This window comes from Mesoplodon mirus (genome assembly GCF_964341445.2).
Source record: "Mesoplodon mirus genome assembly, chromosome: 6".
NCBI lineage: Eukaryota > Metazoa > Chordata > Mammalia > Artiodactyla > Ziphiidae > Mesoplodon > Mesoplodon mirus.
This window is the reverse complement of record NC_138982.1, coordinates 50828060-50854138: the sequence shown is the minus strand read 5'-3', so window position 1 is coordinate 50854138 and position 26079 is coordinate 50828060. Positions and strand designations below refer to the sequence as shown.

Genomic DNA, 26079 nt, shown 5'->3' with positions numbered 1-26079 from the left:
GACATAATCGAAGTACTTTAAAATCCTATACAGTAGTCCAACCTATGCCTACTATTAATCTGGCTACTACAAAATAATCATGTGTAATTAGTACTTGAACCAGAGCCACTAAAAAGTCATAACTTGAATTTCCTAAGTTGAGTCACTTGTTCTATTTGATCCTACTAATACTTATTCTTCCCTTTCTATTTTAGAGTATGCGGTTGAAACTGATTGCAAATAATACAACAGTAGAACGGAGGTTTAGTTCATGGATCGGTGGCTCCATTCTAGCTTCTTTGGTTAGTAGATAAACTACTTTGCAAAATAGTTGAAAATTCTTATTTAACTTAAATGTATCACTGAAAATACTAAATTTAGTAGAAAGATTAAAAATCCCCATGGATCACTTATCTTTGCATTTTTTAGCTATCAAATTAGTAGAGGACCTGATACCAGTTTTTCATGTTCCAAAATGACAAAATGCCTCAATGCCTTATTAGTGGGTATTGTCAGCCTAATTACAGTTTCCCCTCTCAGAGGCGGGCATCTGTTAACGTATCCTTGCCTCTTTTAACAATACTCCCATTGGCACTGGTCAGGACTTATCTGCAGCACATTTAAAATTAAATCATTCCGGGCTTCCCTGGTGGCGCAGTGGTTGAGAGACCACCTGCCCATGCAGGGGACACAGGTTCATGCCCCGGTCTGGGAAGATCCCACATGCTGCGGAGCGGCTGGGCCCATGAGCCATGGCCGCTGAGCCTGCGCGTCCGGAGCCTGTGCTCCGCTACGGGAGAGGCCACAACAGTGAGAGGCCCGCGTACCACCAAAAAAAAAAAAAAAATTAAATCATTCCTTCTTGGGTTCTGGTTGCTCCCTGGCCTGTTGGTGAGGTAGAGGAAGTCAGGAATTGGTTCTTGGGGCAAATGGTGAAGTCATGGTGTTGGGGTTTGCATGCTACTTGGACTGGTGTCTACTGTGGATCAGGAGGAAGTCGTTGTACTTATCTGCACCCTAAATTTGGAAGATTCCCCCTTCACCTCAGAGCAGCCAAATGTCACTAAGTACTTATGCTAAACATTTTAAAAAGCTATTAACTATTAAATGTTTGTAACTGTCCATTTATATATTTCTGGTCTATGTTGTTTCTAGTCTTTTAATAGATCTTAGTTCAAAACTGGATACAATATATGAATCCACTTGAATAATCATAGGGAACGGATTTCTCCTGCTTACATGTCTTAGTAATGTAGTCCATGTTCCTTCCTCCTTTAGTCATTTTCCTCCTTTGACCTTCTGTTTATTTTGCATAGTGCGTGTGTACTGTCGTTTGTGTACTTGTAAAACTTTATCCTAGTTTGAGTTCTAAACGTTACCATTAATCAAATGCTAGAACATTTCATCAATGCTGTACTAGGATCAAGCCTTCCAACAATTTGTTGTTACCTTCATCAGTCCTTCATAGCTAAACTCTTCATCTTCCTTTCCCAGCATTTTCTAAATCCTCATGACAGTATAGAAAGATTTAATATTCTATATAAACTTGGGCAAGACTAAGTAGCGTCTTTGCGTGTTCTGGAGGAGGGCAGAAAAAAGAAGGGTGTAATTTGAGTACTATTTGGGGAGGGGTTTAAGAGTTCTTCAAAAATTAGGAGTTGTGATAAGATATTATTAAAAGAAAAAATTTTCTAATAGAAAGGTACATACGTAATTTTTTCTTTCCATTTCACAGGGCACCTTTCAGCAGATGTGGATTTCCAAACAAGAATATGAAGAAGGAGGGAAGCAGTGTGTAGAAAGGAAATGCCCTTGAGAAGAGTTCCCAAACGTCTACCTTCTTTGTCATCTTACGTTTCATAGCTTTAGTATACTCAGGAAAAGAACAACCATCTTTTGTAGAATGTTTATACATTTTTGCATATTTCAATTTCCACTTAAATTTTTTAAGGCTTTAACTGGCTCTGTAAATTAAAATAAGTTGGTGCTTTCCTTGAAATGCACTTATTCTTATTACAAGCATTTTATAATTTTGTATAAATGTCTATTTTCTCTAAATATTTTGCTTTCAGTAAAACGCTTTCCAACTCTGTTTATGGTAGAATTGCTTTTTATTGACTAGTAAAACTTACTGCCTATGTTTTTTACCTTAGGCTTTTAAAATTAAATAAAAATTACTAGCCACTCCAGAAATACTTTTTTTTTTGGACTGCTGTGTTGTAACTTGCCACTTTAAGTACTAAATGTATTTATCATTATTTTGAATGGAAGTACTCACTGTTTATTAACAGTAGAATCCACAGCCCCTTTACATCTAGTAACAATAGTAGTAAAAAGGTTACCTGAATTCCAAACTTACCTTATTGCCTTTGCTATAGCAGTTGATATCACTTTCCCACTCTACGATACAGGCGATTAAAAGCCTGCTTAGATGTCAGAATTTATAAAATGGGAATTTAATCTGAACTTTATACCTGATTTTGACCACTTCCAGATTTAGCATGCCATAATAACACTTAAAACAGTCAACAGTCATTTGACTAAAAACACAAGTTATTTATAAACCACTTAATATGTATTTACTTTTGTATACAGATTGTAATCCAAGAAAAACAAGATGGTAAATTAAGAGCTCAGATATCTTAGACAAGACTTGACTTCTGGGCTTCAGAAAGATGTGGAAACTTTTCCCGAAGAAACTTTGCTTTCTTGCTTGCTAAACTTCTCTTCCTTGCTTTGATGCGGGCTTGTTTCTCAGTTCTCAATCTAGGTAAATAAAAGCATAACAGCAATTTATACAAAACTATTTCCCTGTTACTCGGTACCGTCAATATACGTCCAAATCAATCACTTAAAGACCTCAATCATGCCCATCTCTGTATTAGGTGTGTAATGTATATTATTTAAACTTGAATAATCATTGTAAACCTACACAAGTCAAAGATAAACATGAAATCAAAGCATCTGTAACGCTACACCAATTCTCCTTCGTATTTCCTGACTGGAAAGGAAGAACAGACCTGTGAGCCTCTAACAGACTGGGCTTTCTCCTTTATTTTTAGAAATAATGTAGTTTTATTGAATACATTAGATATTTTAAAGAGATACATCCTGAGATGTTTAGGAATTCCCTAATTTCAAATAGCACTCAGTCCAACATCATTTCCCCACAACTGAGAGAATAAAGCCATGCTAAGAGATGACGCTTCGTGCTAGCTGGACTAGCCACTCTGGGTTTGCCTCTACCTATCAGCATCCCAGGGCATTAGGCCTTTGTGCCTCAGCTAAATTATGTTGACTTCTAAGGTCACTTTCGAATTATCAAAATTGCAAATGATAAATTCATGGATGCCTAGCCTCTACTAAAATTGAAATATAACAGTACAGTTAAGAGACAGGTACTGGGACTTCCCTGGTGGCACAGTGATTAAGAATCAGCATGCCAATGCGGGGGACACGGGTTCGAACCCTGGTCCAGGAAGATCCCACATGCCGCGGAGCAACGAAGCCCATGTGCCACAACTACTGAGCCTGTGCTCTAGAGCCCACGAGCCACAACTACTGAAGCCCCCGCACCTAGAGCCCGTGCTCCGCAACAAGAGAAGCCACCGCAATAGGAAGCCTGTGCACCACAACGAAGAGTAGGCCCTGCTTGCTGCAACTAGAGAAAGCCCGCGCAGCAATGAAGACCCAATGCAGCCATAAATAAATAAATAAATAAATAAATATTTATTTATTTATTTATTTAAAAAATTAAAAAAGAATTCTATATTCAGCAAAACTCATTCCAGAGTGAAGGTGAAATAAAGGCCTTTATATTTAAAAAAAAAAAAGGTACTGAATAACTACAATATGCCAGTGCTATGGGGGAGGTCACAGAAATTTGAGATAAGGGTTATATTTGGATAGAGAGAAAAATACATATACAAAATATATAAGCTACTTTATAAATTAAGTATAAAGTAAGACTAAACAAAGTTGAAATCAGATTACGCATTCTATTCATCAGTCTTCGCTCCAACTAAATTTTGGCCATTTAAAAAAATAAACCCATGTGAAAGAATAAAGGTTTGCTATTCTTAAGAATATCCAGAAGATTATGCTGCATGCTCTGAAGGTAAGGCTAAAGGTAGTTTCAAAAACAATATATTTAAGGCCTGTAAAAGTGACACTGCATTCATAAATTCTCATACATTAAAGTCACATTATTTACAGCTTCACCTATTACGGTGAAGGGACAAAAGGATCAAATTGCACATTAGGTTTGGAGACAGCGAGGAGGAAAAGCCAGTGCAGTTAATTTCTTCAATTGCTTATTTCATTTCACCAAGCCCTGCAATAACATGAGCTCACATTCTATGCAGCTGAAGTATTTGGACCTTCCTTTTAACAATCCAAAAAGATTTAATCATCTACTTACACAGAACAGATTGATGAATAGAAAGACAAAACTTTTGAAAGGATATACATTAAAATGTTAACAGTAGCTATTTCTGGATGGTGAAACTACATAAGACTAATTTTTTTTACCTGATTTTTCTAGTTTTTTCACAATGAACATGTATTAGTTATATAAAAGCTTAACACACGTCATCTGATGTAACGATACATTTTAGTACTAATGGTACTTGTGCTCACCTGACAAAACGTTCCACATAGGGCATTGCAAAGAATCGTTTTCTATTGTATCTTTTATTTAGGTACCAAGGTATAGGCCACTGCTTGAACTTGTGCCTGCCAAGAAAACAAAAGGTATCACCCTACAGAAAACATTTAATACATTTTCACTTTTTTACAGAGTTTTAGCCTTCTTTGAACTAAGTATGTTTTCAATAAAATGAGATGTAATTGGCTTTTTAAAGATTTAAAAAATTTTATAGTTTAAATATAAGACACTTATGAATCCACTGCAAAATTGCAGATGTTAATATTTTGCAATGTTTGCTTCAGATCACTCTTTTAAAAATATATATATATAAAAGTTTAAAGACACAGCTTAAGTTCTCTACTTTCACAATAACAATAGCTTCTAGCCATAAACTGGAGTGTATCATTACCAGATGTATTTTGTACTTTTACTACATATATATGTGTGTACTAATTTTATATATGTACACATACACATGTATACACACACGTAATTTGAAACATTGATATTTACATGTATATGTTTTGTTTTTAAAATGTAAGTAAATTGCACCAACTGATATAGATATCTATTATCTATCTCAACATAACAAAACCTAAAAAAATCATAATGCTGAGTAGGAAAAGAGGAAATTGTGAATTCATACTGTAACATTTATTTGAAAATATTTCAATTAAAAAAGTAACAGGATTAATTTCAGGGCATATAACCAATCTTCTCTAAAACTCCATAATTAATCTATAATATCAGAAGCCTAAGTTCCAATCTCTTTGTAATTTTGGCATTTAGCATATAATTTGACAGGCAGTGCCACTGGAGCAATGCACCACACTGCTTTAAGCAGAATAGATAGAGGCACTGAATTCCCTCAGTTCATCAGGATGATAGTCTACCACTATTTTTCAACAACCAAGGGAAAGACACATCCAAAAAGTATTCTCTGATATTACTGCCACATGATTTTTTGTCAGAAAAAAAAATTTAGATGTAATGTTTTGAAGAATCTCTGCATTTAAAAGGCTAATTTAAATATTTTAACATGCAACAGAAAATTAGGGAAAAGGCATTGGAATTATAATGTTTCATTTAATAAGCTACATTGGAAAGATGATGTAACTGCTTTTTTTTTTTTTCCTGGCCACGCAAGATGTGGGATCTTAGTTCCCAGACCAGGATTTGAACCGGAGCCCCCTGCATTGGAAGAGCTACATCTTAACCACTGAACCACCAGGCAAGTCCTGATATAACTGCTTTGTTCCCTACTTTGTTTAACTCCAGGAAAGTTAAAAAGCAAAAATTTTTAAACCTTAATGAGAATAGCACTCTTACAGATTCTAAAACTGACACACATTCTCTCCCGTATCCTCACCCCTTCCTAACTGGCCTCAATTGGATTAATCCCAATAAAGTTTAGTAGAAAATAAAATAGATCAAAGTTCTTAGGCAGGTGTTTTGGCAATTCCTCTCTTTTCTGTACTGGATTACACGGTTACAGACAACACAGCCACTCCCCTAAATGTGGCTCCAAGCAGCCCCATTACCGCAAACTCCATTAAAAGAATCTACCAAATGCATTAAGTGCTGTTTTATAGTGTAATTTCAAGAGTACAGGGAAGGTCTCCAACCACCCAAAATGCCTTCCTCATCTTGCTGACTGATGACAAAAATTTTACTAAAGATGCTTCCTTTTGGTAGTTCAACCCAAATGCAAATAAACCCCTGGAAGAGAGAATATACTGGGTCTTCTCAATTACTTATACCTCAGTGTGAATGTTTACTATCACATCCTTTCCCAACGTCTGACAGGACTTTGGAACTGGACATAGGGGACAAGATGCCACAAAGGTGGAAAGATTTAATGAAAATAAACTGGTTTATTTTATTCAAAATTTGGTCTAGGGCCTATCCTAATGGCAATGGGAGCAAACTGAGACCGGTTCATGTGGCCTTATTCCTGGAGAACTTTTTTAATAGTTCCAGGTTCTTAATGCGCAAAGAGGATAGGTGTGTCCTAAAATTAGCTTCATGGGATTTATAACCCTCTAAAATTACATGTGCATATGTAACTTTTTCCTGGAGGAAGGATCTATAACTTTCATCAAATTCTTAAAAGGTCATTTGATTCACATAAGATTAAGAACCACTATTATAAAGAACCTATAAATAACTGAATCATGGGAATGGGATGCCTGGCTACTAGATACAGCTACCTTCATTTATATCCTGAAGTTCAAAAGGGGTTTGGGGGCCTCTTTGCATATTACATACAGCTAATATATCTCATATTCTTAAAAGATGCTGGATGGGGAATGAGGCATGGGACTTCACTCTCATCTTAGAAGAGCCACTATGTACCAGATGATTCTTCCAAAGATATCTCTTCTCCAAGCACCAGGTCTAGCTTTTTCTTGACCAGTCTGAAGAAGTCTGAGGGCATCTTCCCTTTCCTGAACAACTTTATCTAATGCATCCATGGAATCTACTACCTGAGAAGAGAATAGAAAGATATAATTTCAACAATCACCACATGACAGAATTCCAAAGAAAGAAAACACATAATGACTATGCTACAGAAAACCTATGATGAATCTTTTTGTCAAAAAACCATTCTGTCAAATATTTCCTAAAAATCTTTCTGGCTGGGTATACATATACATAGGTGTCTGTAATATCACGTTTTGTAATTTTTTTAGTTTAGTTTCATTTAAATGAAAATCTATTCAGCTCAAATTTCCATATATTACTTTTGTTTGGAGTAGGATACACTTGCATAGATTCCTTTTGGAGACCCAATTTGACTCATCATTTTAAAACTCAATGAGCTATTAAGAAGTGATTAACAGCTGCTTTTTAAATATTAAAACCTATGTTTTGGCCTTAATTAATTAGTGTGTCCCTAACACTCAGATACAGAAATTTTGACCTACTTGGCAGCTGTTGCTATTATAGGGAATGGAATACCAACCTATCCTGATACTAATCTACAAAGATCCATCAAGACACAAGAAGATACCATTAGAACTTCTATTTTTTATCTCTTTCTTTTAACATTTCTATTATGTTTGACATTGTACATAATAATATATTGGCTGAGCAATACATACTTATTCAAAAATAAATACTCATACATTGGGGATTGTAATGACAGGTGAGCTAAATTTTTTCATAATTCTAAATCCTGAGAGCCATTTTTAGGTAGTGATATATGTGTATTATCTTAAGCATCATAACAGATATGAAATACTGCATATACGTACTTGTTCCTTATAAGAAACCTAAAAACGGGAGGGGTATTAGATTATAAAGATAATTCCCCAGGTAGCTGTGGAACCTAAGAGAGATGTGAAAGCCACATATTTAGATGAGCTACTTCATAACCTATATATGCAGCTCACACTCAGCACTTTTATGGCCTACTTGACTCAAAGCCACACTAAATCCTCACACTACACGAATTTCTACAAAATCCTTGAGAAATAAAAGATGGGTAAGAATGACAAATCCTATCTTGAAGACAGACAAACTTAGAAGAGTGAAGAGACTACACTGATGAGGGCCTAATACAAAGCTCTCTGACCCTTAGGAACTCAGTAAACCTGGCTGTTGACTGACTACATTAAAGAGTCTGCCCAAGGTCAGGGCTGAGGTTCCTAACTGAAATCTAATGTTAGCTCACAAAGATAGAAAATAAATGGCTACCAAGTCCACAGAGTTAACATCCAATTATTCATGTTCAAAGATAGAAAATAAATGGCTACCAAGTCCACAGAGTTAACATCCAATTATTCATGCTCATGCCAACAGATGAGAAAGAAAATCAAAAGTATCAATTAGATACACCCCATTCAAAAAAGCCAACTTCAAAGAGCTTTCTTTTCTAGTTTACAACTTTCCCAGAGCCAAAAGTGTCCTTACATAGTTCTGAAGCTTCAGCTTATATCTTAAATTGAGAATAATTCTTTTAAAACTTTTCTTGATAAATTTTCGTTAGTAGTATGTCACAAAGCACTGAGAAAACTGTATTTGAGGTTAAAAAATTATAATCACTTTCAGTTTAAAACTTTTACTATTTTAGATTCTACTAATTCAGAAAGTATAGTACATATATGATTGACTGGGCTGAAGTTCACCTCTGAAATATATTCTTTAAAGCAGGGAGAGGGGATAATCTATTATTGCAGTTTAAAAGTCTTATCAGAACAGCACCATTATAGCAAAAGCTTTTTCATCAAATAAACAATGTGCTACTTATAAACAGCCGATCCACCTAGAAGAGTCTCTAAAGCATAACTTTCCTTAAAAGAAGAGTTGCCAAATATACCTAAAAATAAAGTAACATTACTTTACAAATGTTTTGTAGCAATGAAAACATGTACCACCCAGATCTTAGTTTCTAAATATACCATTCTCCATTCAAAGGAATCAGGGTTCCTCTGTAAAACAGCTGATTCCAGGGTTGGGGCAGGAAAAGTACAAGATGAATCCAGAATATCTTGCTATTCCTCATCAAAGAATGATGAGGACATATAGGCAAGGAAAACACACTGGCCAAATCTAGAATGATGATATTAAAGGATTTTAACTCATTGAATAAAATTTGCATGCATGACTCAAGAAAGAAAAGGGAAAGGAAAGGAAGACATGGAGGAAAGGAAAAGCCCTTCCTTACAGAAGAAAGCTAACAAATAATGTAGAATGAACAATGAAATTAGAAAATCACCATTTAGCAAACATCACAGTAATAATCACTGACTGAGGCAAAAATCATCATCAATAGATGCTAAAACCAATGAGTCCAAGTTGGAGGGTTTAAAAGATATTTACATGATCTCAATGTAAAGAAAAATGTAGTTACTCTCCAGTGGAGAAACCTGACACCAGGCTAACCAAATTACTAATGCTAACAAGTTCAGTAACAGAACAAATCAACATTGCATGCCTCTTCATATGATGCACTGTGAAGAATACAGCATCACTTCTATGATATTACTGCCAATCATCATGATTATCATGAGAAACATCACAAACCCAAATTGGCCCATCCTCTTCAACAGTGTCAATGTCATGAAACACAAAGAAAGACTGAGTAATCAGATCAAGGAGACTCAAGAGACAACACTGAAAACACACCAGCCAGGGTTTTTTTTGCTATAAAAGGACATGTTGGAATAACTAATGAAATTTCAGTAAGATCTGTAGATTATAGTATTGTATCAATGTTAATTTCCTGATTTTGAAAACTGTACAGTGGTTATATAAGGAAATATCCTTGTTTTTTTTGGCAATATACACTGAAGTAGTTACGGGTAAAGGGACAGCACATATATAACTTTCAAACAGCTGAGGAAAAATGTACTTATGTGGAGAGGAGGCAAAGACGGATAAAGCAAATGTGGTAAAATACATAGGGAATTTGGGTGAAGGATGCCTCTTTGTATTTTTCTTGTAATTTTTCTGTCAGCCTAATGTGTTATCAAAATAAAGTTTAAAAACGCCAAAATATGATTAACTCAATGTTTATAAAGGCAGAATAACCTTCTCCATAATTAGGGTAAATAATTGAGATTTTATCCCACACCTTCTTTGACTCTCTGCAGGAATATCAGGTCCTAATGGTGGTGAGCAGTGTGGGGAAAGAAACCTGAAGCAGCTGAGGTAAGGTAGCAAGACTGAAGCCATTACAAAAAGCTGGGTTCCAATCTCACTGACTACTTACTATGAAACAGAAAAAAATCAATAAAGAGCTGACCCTGAAAGCACTCTATGAAAAAAAGAAACAACCTGATAAATCTAACTAAATAAAACATAAAACCTCTACATGGAAGAAATACCTTAAACATGTACAGCCATGAAAAAAATAATGGCAGATCTTCTGCACTTACTGATACGGAAAAATCTCCAAAATACACTAGTAGGTAGAAGACGCAAGTTTCAGAAGAGTATATACTGTATAACCACATTTGTGTAAATAAAAATAATCAGGCACATGCAGAGAAAAATTCTGATGAAATTCTGATGGATGAATAGGAAACACACAGGATTGATTACCTCTAGGAATGGAAATAAAGAACCCAAGTGATTTCTTTTTAATGATGAAGAAAATCTAACCTAAATAATAGTTGACCTTTTCACAGTAATGTGAACATACTTAATATTATTGAGCTACAGCAGGGGAATCAAGATGGCAGAGTAGGGGGAAGTAGAGCTCACCTCCCCCCCAAAAAACACATCAAAAATACATCTACATGTGGAACAATTCTCACAGAAAACTAACTGGAAACTGGCAGAAGATCTCCTACACAACCAATGCTGCACGAAAGATCTCCATGTAACCAGGTAGAACAGAAAAAAAGGGGCATCAGGTGAGGACCTGTGCCCCTGGGAAGGATCTGTAAGGAAGAGAAGGTTCACATGGGCAGACCCTCACTCTAAGGAGGGAGTGGATCAACCCACAATCTGGGCACCCCCATCCCAATCCTGGGGTCCTGCACGAGGAGACAAGCCTCTTTGCCTGGTGGGAAATCCGCTGAGACAGACAGAAGAGCTAGAGAAGCCTTGACTCTACTTGGGAGGAGTGCACGCATGCTGGCTTGCTAACAATTAGGTCTGAGAGAGCCTTGCACTGACAGCTGCTGTCTTGCTGTACTTCCCAATCTGAAACGGCTAATGCCCCGACCTCGCTCACTCCACACCATAGCCTGGCATGAGATCAGGGCAAAGATTCAGTCTACTTAGGCAGAGACAGACCAGGGTGCCTGGGATGTGATCTGGGCAGAGCCACAGAGACTATTATCAGTGCACACATGGGAGCAGTGTCTAGTCAGGCAGACACTGTCAGAGGGCGCATTGGGCACTGGCCACAAGAATGCAAAGCAGCTAAGCACTGAATCTCAGGCAGACAGGCCCAGGGCAAGAGTACCCAGACAGGCCAGGCTTGGTGTCCCAGAGAGAGCACCCTGGTTCTGCCCTCTCTGTGCAGCTGAGCACTAGATCTGGGGAAGACAGGTCCTGGAGAAGTCTGTCACAGAGGCAGCCCAGATCTCAGGCTGTAGCACAGCCACCTCAATTCCTGAAGACACAATGCCCCAACCTCCACCCTACTCCACGCCACAGCCTTGCACTAGATCTGGAACAAACACAACACAGAAAGTGATAGGACCCTGGGATGCTTCCAAACAGAACCACACAGGTGGTGCACAGGTTTGCTGTGACCACAGGAGCCTCACTTGCTTCAGCAATCACCTCCTTTGGGCCAGGGCAACAGAGACTAATTGAACCTGACCCTCAGGCTTCTACTCCAACAACTGGGGAGCAGACCCCACCCCTGACTGGGCAGTGACAGCTACAGAGCCAAGAGGAAGCCCTGCCTCACATCCAGCCCAGACTCTAGACACCAGTCACAGCCCCTATCAAGGAAATAACGATGAGTACTCTTAAGAAGGACATGACTGGCATCCAAAACCAGCCCTCACACCAAAAATACTGGACACAGTCTACACAGGGACACTCCCACATAAAAACATCCCTTTAAGACCACAATAGATAACTGTTTTTCCTAAATTCAGAAAGTTCAGTAAACCGAAAAAACAGAAGAACTGCTCCCAATTTAAAAAAACAAGAGAAAGTCCCTGAAAGAACAAATAATAAAATAGACCTCACCATTCTACAGACTCTGAGTTCAAAATGGAAACAGTAAAAGCAGGGACTTCCCTGGTGGCGCAGTGGTTAAGAATCCACCTGCCAATGCAGGGGACACGGGTTCAATCCCTGGTCTGGGAAGATCCCACATGCCGTGGAGCAACTAAGCCCGCTGCTCACACACAACTTGTGCTCACCCACAACTCCTGAGGCTGCGCTCTAGAGCCCATGAGCCACAACTACTGAGCCCATGTGCCACAACTACTGAAGTCTGCACACCTACAGCCCATGCTCCACAAGAGAAGCCACTGTAATGAGAAGCCCATGGACTGTGATGAAGAGTAGCCCCTGCTCGCCCCAACTAGAGAAAGCCCATGAGCAGCAACGAAGACCCAACACAGCCAAAAGTAAATAAATAAACACATAATTTTAAATAAATAAATAAATAAAAGCAGATAAAAATAATAAAAATAAAGATCATTATAACAAGGAACCAGAAGCTTTATAAAGATGAACCAATCAAAATTAGACAATTCAATTGCCGGTATGAAAACCAATCTAGAAGCAATGAATAGCACACTAAATGACACAGAAGGACCAATAAGTAATCTGGAAGACAGAATAATGGAAACTACCCAATCAAAATAGCAGACAGAAAGACAAATGAAAAAAATGAAAGCACCACAACAAAGAGTAGCTCCCACTTGCTGCAACTAGAGAAAGCCCTCATGCAGCAACAAAGATCCAGTACAGCCAAAAAAAAATTTTTTTTAATTTAAAAATAAATAAATAAAAATAAAATTTAAAAAAATGAAAGCAACAGATGAGATCTATGGGATACTATAAAGCACTCCAACCTACACATAATAGGGATTCCAAAAGGAGAAGAGAGAGAGAGAGAGAGAAGGGGATCAAAAATGTATTTGAAGAAATTATGGCTGAAAACTTCCCAAACCCAAAGAAGGAAACAGATATCAAGGTACAGGAAGCATAGGGGGTCCCAAACAAGATGAACCCAAACAGACTCACAACACCAAGACATATCATAATTAAAGCAGCAAAAGGTAAAGATAAAGAGAAGATTCTAAAGGCAGCAAGAGAAAAACAAAAAGTCAGTTACAAGGGAACTCCCATAAAGCCAGAAAGGAGTAGCACAATATACTCAAGCCCTGAAAGGGGAAAATCCTGCAACCTAGGATACTCTACCCTGCAAGATTATCATTTAGAATAGAAAGAGAAAGAATATCTCAGACAAGCAAAAATTAAAAGAATTCAGCAATACTAAACCTACCCTAAAAGAAATATTGAAGGGTCTTCTCTAAATAGAAAAGAAGAAAGACTCTATAGGAAAGGGAAAATCACAGTAGGAAAGGCAAATATATAAAAGGACTGAAAATCATTTAAATAAGCCAGTACATAGGTTAAAAAACAAAGAAATTTTGTAAAAGCAATGGTAATTACAATTAACAGCAAAAGGATAAGCATGAAGATGTAAAACAGGACACCAAAATCACAACATGTTGGGGAGGGAAGAATAAAAATATAGATCTTTTAGAATGTGTTTGAACTTGTATGATTATCAGATTAAAGCAACTAGATATAGTTACGGGTCAACATACCATACTTATGATATGGTAACCACATATCAAAGACCTACAATAGATTCACAAAAACAAAAAGAAAGGAACTCAAGGGAATTCCCTGGTGGTCTGGTGGTTAGGACTCTGTGCTTTCACTGCCAAGCACACAGGTTCAATCCTTGGCTGGGGAGCTAAGAATCCTGCAAGGCACGCAGCATGACAAACAAAAAAAAGGAACTCAAGCATACTACAAAAGAAAATAACCAAGCCACAAAAGGAAAAACAAAAAGAAGAAATTAACAAAGAAAACTATAAAATAACCCCTGGAAAACAAAGATTAAAATGGAAAAAAGTACATACTAATAAATAATTACTTTAAATGTCAATGGACTAAATGCTCCAATCAAAAGACACAGATTGGCAGACTGGATTAAAAAACCAAGAACCTACAATATGCTGCCTGAGAGACTCACTTCAGGGTGAAAGACATAGTCTGAAAATGAGGGGATCGAAAAAGATATTTCATGCAAATGGAAATGACAAGAAAGTGGGGTAGCAATACTCCTATCAGACAAAACAGACTTTAAAACAAAGGCCATAAAGAAAGACAAAGGACACTATATAATGATAAAAGGATCAATACAGAAGAGGATATTACACTCGTCAACATACATGCACCCAATATAGGAGCACCTAAATAAATAAAATGAATACTAACAGATGTAAAGGGAGAAATGGACAATAATACAATAATTGCAGGAGACTTTAACACCCCACTGACATCAATGGACAGATCATCCAGATAGAAAATCAATAAGGTAACAGAGGTTCTAAATGACACAACAGACTAGTTGGACTTAATTGACATATGGGACACTACATTAAAAAAAACCAGAATACACATGCATTCAAGCATGCATGGAACATTCTCTAGGACAGACCACATACTAGGTCACAAAACAACCCTCAACAAATTTAAGCAGATAGAAATTATCTCAAGCATCTTTTCTGACCATAATGGTATAAAACTAGAAATGCACCACAGTGAGAAAAATGGGAAAAGAACAAACACATGGAAACTAAAGAACATGCTACAAAAAAACCAATGGGTCAATAATGAAATCAAAGAAGGAATCAGAAAATACCTCAAGACAAAAGACAATAACCACCACTGGGATGCCACAAAAGCAGTTCTAAGAGGGAAGTTCATAGCAATACAGGCCTTCCTCATGAAACAAGAAAAATCTCAAACAACCTAAACTACCACCTAAAAGAATTAGAAAAAGAAGAACAAACAAAACCTAAAGTCTTCAGAAGGAAGGAAATAATAAAGATCAGAGAGGAAATAAATAAAATAGAGATTTAAAAAAAACAATAGAAAAAACAATAGAAAAAAAACAATAGAAACAAAAGAAAAACAACAGATCAATAAAACTAAGAGCTGGTTTTTTGAAAACATAAACAAAATTAACAAACCTTTAGCCAAGCTTACCCAGAAAATAGGACCCAAATAAACAAAATAAGAAACGAAAGAGGAGAAATAACAACCAATATCACAGAAATACAAAAAATCATAAGAGAATACTATGAATAGTTATATGTCAACAAATTGAAAAACCTAGAAGAAATGGACAAGTTTCTAGAAACATACAGCCTACCAAAAGTGAGTTAAGAAGAAACAGATTATTTGAACAGATCATCACTAGAAGTGAAAAAGAATATGTAATTTAAAAACTCCCTGCAAACAAGAGTCCAGGACCAACTGCTTCACTGGGGAATTCTATCAAACATACAAAGAACTTATATATTTATACCAAACCTTCTCAAACTATTCCAAAAGACTGAAGAGGTGGGAACACTCCCAAAGATATTCTATGAAGCCACCAGTAGCCTGATTGATACCAACACCAAAGACACTACAAAAAAAAGGAAAATTACAAGTCAACACCTTTGATGAATATAGACACAAAAAATTTCAATAAAATATCAGCAAACTAAATCTGGCAATACTTAAAAAGGATCATACACCATGATCACGTTGGGTTCACTCCAGGGTCACAAGGATGGTTCAACATAGGCAAATCAATGTGATACACCACATTAACAAAAGGAAAAACAAAAAGCACACGAGCAAGCATCTCAATAGATGTACAAAAAGCTTTTGACAAAATTCAACATCCATTCATGTTAAAAGCTCTCACCAAAGTAGGTAGAGAGGGAACATATCTCAACATAATAAAAGCCCTTTACGACAAACCCACAGCCAACATAATACTCAATGGTGAAAAGCTGAAAGCCTTCCTGCTAAATTCAGGAATAAAGATGCCCACTCTCACCACTTCTTTTCAATGTAGTACGTAGTATTGGATGTCCCAGCCTCAGCAATCAGAAAAGAAAAAGAAATAAAAGGTATCCAAATTGGAAGGGAAGAAGTAACACTGTCACTATTTGCATATGACATGATACTCTATATAGAGAACTCTGAAGTCTCCACACAAGAACTAATAAATGAATTCAGCAAGGTAACAGGATATAAAATTAATATACAGAAATCTGTTGCATGTTTTTACACTAACAATGAAATACCACAAAGAGAAAGTTAAAAAAATTTTTTTTAATTGTGTCAAAAAAAACAAAGCCTAGGAATAAACTTAACCAAGGTGAAAGACCTCTACACTGAAAACTATAAAACACTGATAAAGGAAACCGAAGATGATTCAAAGAAATGAAAAGATACCTTATGCCCTTGGATTGGAAGACATAATACTGTTAAAATAGCCATACTACCCAAAGCAATCTACAGATTTAACACAACCCCTATCAAAATACTCATGACACTTTTCACAGAACTAGAACAAATAATCTTAAAATTTATATGGAACCACAAGAGACCCAGAATTACCAAAGCAATCCTGAGAAAAAGGAACAAAGCTGAAGGTACAACCCTTCCAAACTTCAGAACTATACTACAAAACTACAGTAATCCAAATACAGTGGCGTTGGCACAAAAACAGACATATAAATCAATGGAACAGAATAGAAAGTCCAAAAATAAACCCATGCACTTACAGTCAATTAATCTACGACTTCAGCCTATACTACAAAACTACAGTTATCAAAACACTATGGTACTGGCACAAAAAGAGACAGATCCATGGAAGAGAATAGAGAGCCCAGAAAAAAACCCACACATCTATGGTCAATTAATCTTAGATGAAGGAGGCAAGACTATACAATGGAGAAAAGAATCTCTTCAGCAAATGGTGTTGGGAAAGCTGGACAGCCACATGTAAATCAATAAATTAGAACACTCCCTTACGCCATATGAAAAAATAAACTCAAAATGGTTTAAAGGCCTAAATATAAGACATGATACCATAAAACTCCTAGAAGAGAACATAGGCAAAATGTTCTTAGACATAAATCATAGCAACATTTTCTTAGATCAGTCTCCCAAAGCAAAGGAAATAAAAACAAAAATAAACAAATGGGACATAATCAAAATGTAAAAGCTTTTGCACAGCAAAGGAAACCATCAACAAAATGAAAAGACAACATATAGAACATGAGAAAATATTTGTAAACGATGCGACTGACAAGAGGTTAATATCCAAAATACACAAACAGCTCATACAACTCAATATTGAAAAAACAAACAACCTAATCAAAAAATGGGGAGAAGACCTAAATAGACATTTCCCCAAAGACATACAGATGGCCAACAGCCACACGAAAAGATGCTCAACACCGTTAATTATTGAAGAAATGCAAATCAAAACCAAATGAGATATCACCTCACACCGGTCAGAATGGCTATCATCAAAATGTCTACAAATAATAAATACTGGAGAAGGTGTGAAGAAAAGGGAACCCTTCTGCACTTTTGGTGGGAATGTAAATTGGTGCAGCCACTACAGAAAATTTTCCTTTAAAAACTAAAAATAGCGCTACCATATGATCCAGCAATCCCACTCCTTGGTATATTTCTGGAAAAAAGAAAAATTCGAATTTGGAAAGATACATGCACCCCAATGTTCACAGCAGCACTATTTACAACAGCCAAGACATGGAAACAACTGAAGTGCCCAAGAACAGACAAGTGGCTTAGGAAGATGTGATGTATATATACAAATACATATATATACACACACACATGTATATACATACACACACACACACACACACACACACACACACACACACACACACACACACACACACACACACACACACACACACACACACACACGTAATGGAATATTACCCAGACACAATAAAGGATGAAATACTGCCATTTGCAGCAACATGGATGAACCTAGAGAATATTATATTTAGTGAAGTCAGACAGAGAAAGATCAATATCATATATCGTTTATATGCTGAATCTAAAAAAAAAGATACAAATTAATCTACATACAAAACAGAAACAGACTCACAGACATAGAAAAAAAAAGTATGGTTACCAAAGAGGAGAGGGAGTGGGGGAAGGATAAATTAGGAATATGGAATTAACAGATAGAAACTACTATACATAAAATAGATAAGCAACAAGGATTTACTGCACAGCACAGGGAATTATGTTCAATATCTTGTAATAACCCATATTAGAAAACAATCTGGAAAAAAATACATATATATAAAACTAAATCACTATGCTGTACACCTGAAACTAACACAATTTTATAAATTAACTATGCTTTAATTAAAAAACTGTACACTTAAAAATGGTTAAGATGATAAGTTTTGTTATGGGTTTTTTACATCAATTTAAGAAAAAAGCATTAAACAAATCTGACCTAGTTTGTGCAGAAGCAGCTAAACCAGAACTAGAAATGTAAAGTAGTGCAGGTACTTTAGAAAATGGTTGGGCTGTTTCCTAAAATTTCAAACACAGATTTACCAAACACCACAGCAGTTTTACTCCTAGGTATCTACCCAAGATAAATAAAAACATATGTCCACGCATATGCTGGGGGCTGTAGGTAGGAATGGGAGTGACTGCAGATGGGCATGAGATTTCTTTTTGGGGTGATGGAAATATTCTAAATTAGACAGTAGTGATAGTTGCATAACTCTGTAAATTTCCTAAAAATCAAGTAGAAATAGAAAGAAAGAAATCTACTTGCCAAGAATTATAGAAACCATACACTCACACCTTTTAGCTTTTATCCCACACTCAGCAGTCTCCAGCCTCCCACAAATCTCACCTTTTCTAACCGCTCCGGACTTGGCATTGGCAATCTCTGCCGCTTAGCCTCCTGTTCTAGAGTTAGAAGCATGTTTCTTTCTTTCAGGAGAACATACCTATATCAAAAAACAGAGCTTGTAATGCTATTCTGTGCTTATATTAATAAAATTGTGATTTTTTTGACATCAAAATTAATGATCTGTACTCAAAAGTCCTTTAGAATAATCCTTTATATAGAGCTATATCTATTCTTACTCATTTGTTCAATAAATTTTCCATGTGCCACATACTGCATTAAGTGCCAGAAGAGTTACAAAAAAGCATAAAACGTAGTCCCTACATTCCAAGTGGAGAGAGAAGATGGAAGATAAATAACACTTATTCAGTTCCTGTTATACACCAGGCAATGTGCTAAATAAGTAATTATATACATTTATTTCACTGAATTCTCACAATTCTGAAGTTGGAACTATCTACACATTCTAAATGAAGAAACTAAAGCTGAGAGAAGTAAGGTTTGGGAGGCACATGGCTAATTCAAAATTCAAATCCTGAACTCCCTGGGTGGAAAACCCATTCTATTTTTAGCCCACTATGCTCCCTCCACAACTGAAATGTGGTGTGGTATACTCAGTGGTATAGACAACAACTACCAGGAGAATTGAGTGGGAGAGATGAGACATTCCTTCTGGCTAAGATGATCAATGAAAGCTTCATAGAGATGGGATATGTTAGGCTGGAAAGGAAACCAAAGCAAACACAATCAAATCACTGAAATCAAAACACTGAGGTGGTAAAGCTCAAATGTGAGTGACTTTTGTGAATAAATAAGTTTGATTGAGAGTCAGAGCTGGAAGAAAGGAAAGGAAATAAATGTGGAGGGCAAAGAAAATGAAACAAAGGAATTGGGGTACTTTTTGGTATGGAAGAAGACAATTTGGGGGGAAGGAGTGGCAAAAGATAAACTATTTGGCTTTAGCCAGGATGAATATTAAAACTGCCTTAACTATCCCTTTATGAATAACCAACAGTAAACGTGCCTTAAAACAACATATTTTTTACCATGAATCTGTGCTGTTTTAAACATAACACTTCTGACACCAAATGAGGGGTTCTTCTTTCCTGACAGTAACATGTTGTCTTTTCCAACTCCCTGACACTAACTACCTGAAGTCAGAGCCAGATTCCACAGATTTAAGTGTTCAGTCCCACAAGAAAGACTGCCCCCCACTTCAGATGCCAACAGCAATTTCCAGGCCTCCCACATACCTGACTGACCAGCTACAAACTGGGGGTTCCAACAACCCTGTCCATGGGTTTGATAATTTGATAGAATAGCTCACAGAATTCAGGAAAGCACTTTACTCTCTTACTGGTTTATTATAAAGGATACAACTCAGAAACAGCCAGATGGAAGAGATGCACAGGACAAGATATGGGGAAGGGGTGCAAAGCTTCCATGCCTTCTCAAGGCACACCACCCTCCCAGAACTTCCATGTACTTACCAACTTGGAAGCTCTCCAAACCTAGTTGTTTAGGGTTTATTATGGAGGTGTCATTATGCAGGCATGATTGATTAAATCACTGGCCACTGGTGACTGAACTCGATCTCTAGTCTCTCTCCCTCCCCAAAAGTGGGGGTGGTGGTGAGGCTGAATGCTCCATCCGCTAATCACACCTTGGCCTTTCTGGCAATCAGCCTCTGTCCTGAAGCTACACAACAATACCCCCCAGCCCCCACCGCCAAGAGCTGCCTGATTAGAAGACACTTGTATCACTCAGGCAATTCCAAGGGATTTAGGAGCTGTGTGTTAAGCGATCAGAGACAAAGACAAAATATATATTTCTTATTGTATCACATAAATAAGCCTGTAATATTAGTGGTTTTATAAGCATTTTACAGTTCTTTAATCTGCCATGAAAGATAACCCTTTAAATCAAGGGATAAAACGTTAAATGCCTACAACAGTGCCTGGACAAATAGTAATTATGAGTAAAGGGAGCATGGTGAAAGAACAAGATGGGTAAGAAGTGGTATGCACTGCTCCATTTAGACCAGTCAACTGTCACCATGTAAAAATGCAGGTTCAGTGTTGCAACATCACAGGTCTGATTATTCAAGAGGAGCCAGAAATCCTTATTTTTGTGTGAAACTTCCCAATTTTTAAAACACAGTGCAGCCCAAACAAACATATCTCTGGGCTAAATATAGTCGATTAATGTGGGGGGATGGGGGGGTCAAAAGATACAAATTCCCAGTTATAAAAGGAAAAAGTCATGGGGATGTTATGTACAGCAATGGTGACTATAGTCAATAATAGTGTACTGCATATTTGAAAGTACCTCAGAGAATGGATCTTGAAAATTCTCATCACAAGGAAAAAAACTTTTTCTAACTATGTATGGTGACAGATATTAACTGGACTTATTGTGATCATTTTACAATATATACAAATATTGAACCATTACATTGCACATCTGAAACTAATACAATGTTATGTCAATTATACTTCATTTATATATGTATATATACAATGCAAATCTGTCTTAAATCCTCTCAATTCTTTCTAATTTATCAGGAGAATCTGCCAGAAAAACCTACCCAAATTTCCAATTAAGTGCACCCTCCAATACTCTTCCTCAAAGCAAATTAGCTAAAGCTTCCAGACCATGCAAAAGGTAATAAAAAGGAAGAAGGCCTAAATGTGACCAACTCATCCCCATTTTCCTTTATTAGTTTTTTGAAATTCTTAGTATAAAAGTGGTAGTATGACTGGTAGCAGTTACAGTAAAATTTCTAAACTCCCAACTATTTAAGAACTCTGATACATCTGTCATAATGTAATTTAACCTCTGTAGTACTTATAAAAATTTTAATGGTCTTATATATCGCCAACAGTACTATAAATCACTTTAATTTCTTACATCAGATAAAGTTTATACCTCATTATTATACTACAACTGCTTCAAACACTTAGATATTAATGTACTCAGTATACTTACCAAAGTTTATGTAAATCTTCATTACTTTTGTTCCTTAATTGCTGACAGGTCCATGAAGCTCCTATTAAAATGATAAATTCACAGCATGAAATAATTTTCTAGCTACATGCCCTGTGGCAAATTACTTAACCTCTCTAAACCTGTTTCCTTACCTATAAAATGTGTAATAGCTTTATTATATTATAGTACAATATATAATTAGGATTTGTGATTAAATTAGATAACACATGAATATATTAGTAATGTGACTGGCAATAGCATTCAAAAACTGTTAGTATAGAATGTACCTTCACAGTCTAATGTCAAAATACTTAAAATCATTATAAATTAATTATCAATTATCTCTAAAAAAATGAAATGTAAAACAAACCCCAAACCTCACTTTAGTTAATTTCAACCTACTCCTCTTCTAAACCTTTCGCCAACCTTCCAAGGAACAGTTAACTCTACTACAGTTAACTATACTATTATACTGTCCTTCTAATCTTCTCTAATAGACATTCCCAAAGGAAATCAAAAAAGGAAACACTTAAGTAATTCCCAAACTGAATAAATAGTCCCAAAATGACACGGGGTTCAATAAAATTATTTAATATAGGTCAACCCAAGTATCTCACCAGATTTCACTTTTTCTTCCCCCCAATTCTTTGGGTCATCAAAAAATTCTTCCAGTCCTCTCCTAGACAATGTGGTATGAAGTAATCTATACTGGTGAAAAGATGTGACATTTGGTGTATGCTTAGTCAACAGACTAAGAGAAAACCTGCAACTGAACATATATAAACAGGTGATTCAAGTTCCACAACATTTGGATTTTATAAGCAATAAACGGAATCATTTCCTCATCTACAGTGTCAAAAAACCAACTTGGGTTTTCTACCCAAGAAACGATAAACTCATAAAATGCTTTAGAAATTATTTTTAACATGCCATTATATATGTTGCTATCCTGCAACTTCAGAGCCAATATATTGACATAATTATATATATGTATTTTAAAGGTATTTTTAAAAATTTATTTATTTTTGGCTGCATTGGGTCTTTGTTGCTGTGCACGGGCTTTCTCTAGTTGCGGTGAGTGGGGGGCCACTCTTCATTGTGGTGCACGGGCTTCCCATTGAGGTGGCCTCTCCTGTTGCAGAGCACGGGCTCCAGGTGCCCAGGCCTCAGGAGTTGTGGCTCGCGGGCTCTGGAGCGCAGGCCCAGCAGTTGTGGCACACGAACTTAGTTGCTCCACGGCATGTGGGATCTTCCCGGACCAGGGATCGAACCCGTGTCCCCTGCCTTGGCAGGCGGATTCCCAACCACTGTGCCGCCAGGGAAGCCCGACATAATTATATTTTAAGGTAACATTTTTAGGTCCTTCATATGCAGCTAGTGGGCATATAAGCAGATAAAAACATTCTGAACTTTAATTTTGCAACACATCAGAGACCCCAATGCTTCCTCCTTTAACCCAGTAATTCCACTGAATTTAGAAATTTCAACTAAAGAAATTATCAGAGGGACTCCCCTGGTGGCACAGTGGTTAAGACTCCAAGCTCCCAATGCAGGGGGCCTGGGCCTGGGAACTAGATCCCACATGCATGCTGCAACTAAGAGTTCGCATGCCACAACCAAGGAGCCCACATGCTACAACTAAGGAGCCCTCGAGCCACAATTAAGGAGCCTGCCTGCCACAACTAAGACTTGATGCAACCAAATAAATAAAAAATAAATAAATTTTGTTTAAAAAAGACAAATTATCATAGATGGGAATTGATAAATCAAAGTGTCTATTGTGGTGATCATTTTGTAATGTATAAAAATATCGAATCACTATGTTGTACACCTGAAACTAATATAATATTGTAAGTCAATTATACTTTTAAAAAGTCTATTAAAGCATTATATATGATATCAAAAAGCTGATAATAATGTAAATGTGCAACTGGGGAATGGTTAAAAACATTATTGTGCATCTGTATGATAATCTATTATGCAGTAATCTAAAAGTCATGTTTATAAAGAATATTTAATGACCTGGGGAAATAACCTCAAATACAATAATGAAGTGTATAACAAGTGTTGTATTCCTACCAAGAAAAATTTAGTGTGAATCTAATCATGAGGAAACAATCAGACAAATCCAAATGAAGGAATATTCTAAAAAGGCTGACCTTATAAAAAATGTCAGTATCATGAAAGAGAAAAAAGGAACCATTCTGGATTAAAGAAGACTAATGATACACGTCAATTAACAGGATAAATGTTCATTAACTGGACTCTGAATTAAAAATTAAGAAAGAAAAAAAAAATTCCCCAGTGTGATCATTGTAGTATTGTGGTTAAGACAGTGTTCTTGTTCTTAGGAGATATATGCTGAAGTGTCATGATGTTTGCAATTCTGACATGCCTCAAATAGTTCAGAAAAATAAAGGCATGGATATAAAAAGTATAGAAAATGTGACAAAATGCTGAGGATTGGTTAACATAGGTGAAGAGTATACGGTTATTCTTTGTACTACTCTTACAACTTTCCTCTTGGCTTGAAATTTTTTAAAATAAAAAGTTGGAGAAACAAGGGTAGAACACAAAAATGCATATACGTAAATATTATCCTGATTTTATTTTAAAATTTCATGTACGTCTATATATTCAAAGTTAAAAAGAATAGAAGAAAATCTGTTTATCTCTGAATGGTAAAACCATAGTTGATGTTTACTTTCTTCTTCAAAGCACTTTACCCTATTTTCCAAAGTGTCTGTAAATGAACAGATATTTATTCAACAGTAATGATAAAAATCCAAAAAAATTTTTTAAGGAAAAACGATGATGAGATGGAAGAGACGACTGATTCAAGTTTGCTACTTTTCCAGTTACAACCCCTGAACCTCTGCAAAAAAACAAAAAATTGCTTATCTGTGAGGTTAATGTAAGTTCACTTTATCTGAGAGATGCCCAATAAATGTGCTGGATTCAAGAGCACATACATTACTTCCTTTAAAAAAAAAAAATGACAGGGCTTCCCTGGTGGCGCAGTGGTTGAGAATCTGCCTGCTAATGCAGGGGACACGGGTTCGAGCTGGGAAGATCCCACATGCTGCGGAGCAACTAGGCCCGTGAGCCACAACTACTGAGCCTGCGCGTCTGGAGCCCGTGCTCCGCAACAAGAGAGGCAGCGATAGTGAGAGGCCCGCGCACCGCGATGAAGAGTGGCCCCCGCTTGCCACAACTAGAGAAAGCCCTCGCACAGAAACGAAGACCCAACACAGCCAAAAGTAAATAAATAAATTTAAAAAAAAATGACATACCCAACTACTTCTAAAATTTAACTCATTAAAAACAAACGCTAATAAAAGGGAGCAAACCGTACACCATAACGTCAAAAATGATCGATCTGTCCAGAAGACAAGCGGTCTTTCTAGAAATAATAACCAACACGTGTAGGATATTCTTTTATCACACCTGCAGGGCGGCTTTCCGTTCATTTGGCTACTTTCATTTATTCCCTCAACATTTACTGAACAATCTCTTTTTGAGAGACTCTGGGAGTACACCCTCCAACCCCTTTTTTAATCCATCCAAACCTGACACAGCCTTCAGTTCCACAGCCAAAAGCTCTTCAGTGAAGTTTTTCCCAACTCACCCAGCCGAACAGGATGCTTCCGTACCTCTAGGTTTAGTTCAACAAATACTGGTTTTCTAAAGACCCCACGAACTGCCTGGTCCACAGTAGGTGGCAACAAAATGTTTGAGGAAGATACGGAAATGTCGCAGGTGGGGGACTTCTCCAAGGTCACTCACTCCTCACGTAGGTGGGTTCGGGCCCAGCCATCCCAGGGGCCTTTCCATCCCTAAGCGTTTCTCAGCATCTCGGCAACCAAACAAGATCCAAAGTTGGAGAAGTGGACAGACCTACTCCTCACATCACTTACCTTGTGCTAGCAGGGGCCTGAGGACTTATTAACGACCTGGAAGCCTTCAGGGCCGCCGAGACTCTTCGGCAGAAAACAGCCAAACTGGCGGCAGCCATTTTTCCGCATAAGTAAGCAAACCGCAT

The 26079-nt window shown here is 36.8% G+C and overlaps 2 protein-coding genes across 3 annotated transcripts in view; one reads left to right on the top strand and one right to left on the bottom strand.

Moving 5' to 3' along the window:
* Positions 1 to 1825, top strand: part of ACTL6A (actin like 6A) — a 26493-nt gene extending 24668 nt beyond the window's left edge. Inside the window, exons 13-14 of the mRNA XM_082624630.1 lie at positions 195 to 281; positions 1715 to 1825. Of these exons, the coding sequence (XP_082480756.1) occupies positions 195 to 281; positions 1715 to 1795 (168 nt within the window). The 3' untranslated portion in view covers positions 1796 to 1825. The remainder of the gene's footprint in view (positions 1 to 194; positions 282 to 1714) is intronic.
* On the bottom strand, positions 1714 to 26079 carry MRPL47 (mitochondrial ribosomal protein L47; the record flags this gene model as incomplete). Of its 2 annotated transcripts, none has more annotated exons than XM_082624631.1 (7): positions 1714 to 2745; positions 4618 to 4713; positions 6983 to 7113; positions 19053 to 19149; positions 22038 to 22098; positions 22655 to 22806; positions 25955 to 26079. In XM_082624631.1, the coding sequence occupies 7 exons, from the start codon at positions 26077 to 26079 to the stop codon at positions 2622 to 2624; spliced, it is 786 nt and encodes a 261-aa protein (XP_082480757.1). In that variant the 3' UTR covers positions 1714 to 2621. The 2 variants fall into 2 exon arrangements, with proteins under 2 accessions (XP_082480757.1, XP_082480758.1); XM_082624632.1 differs by having other exon boundaries at positions 22655 to 22740; positions 25955 to 26074.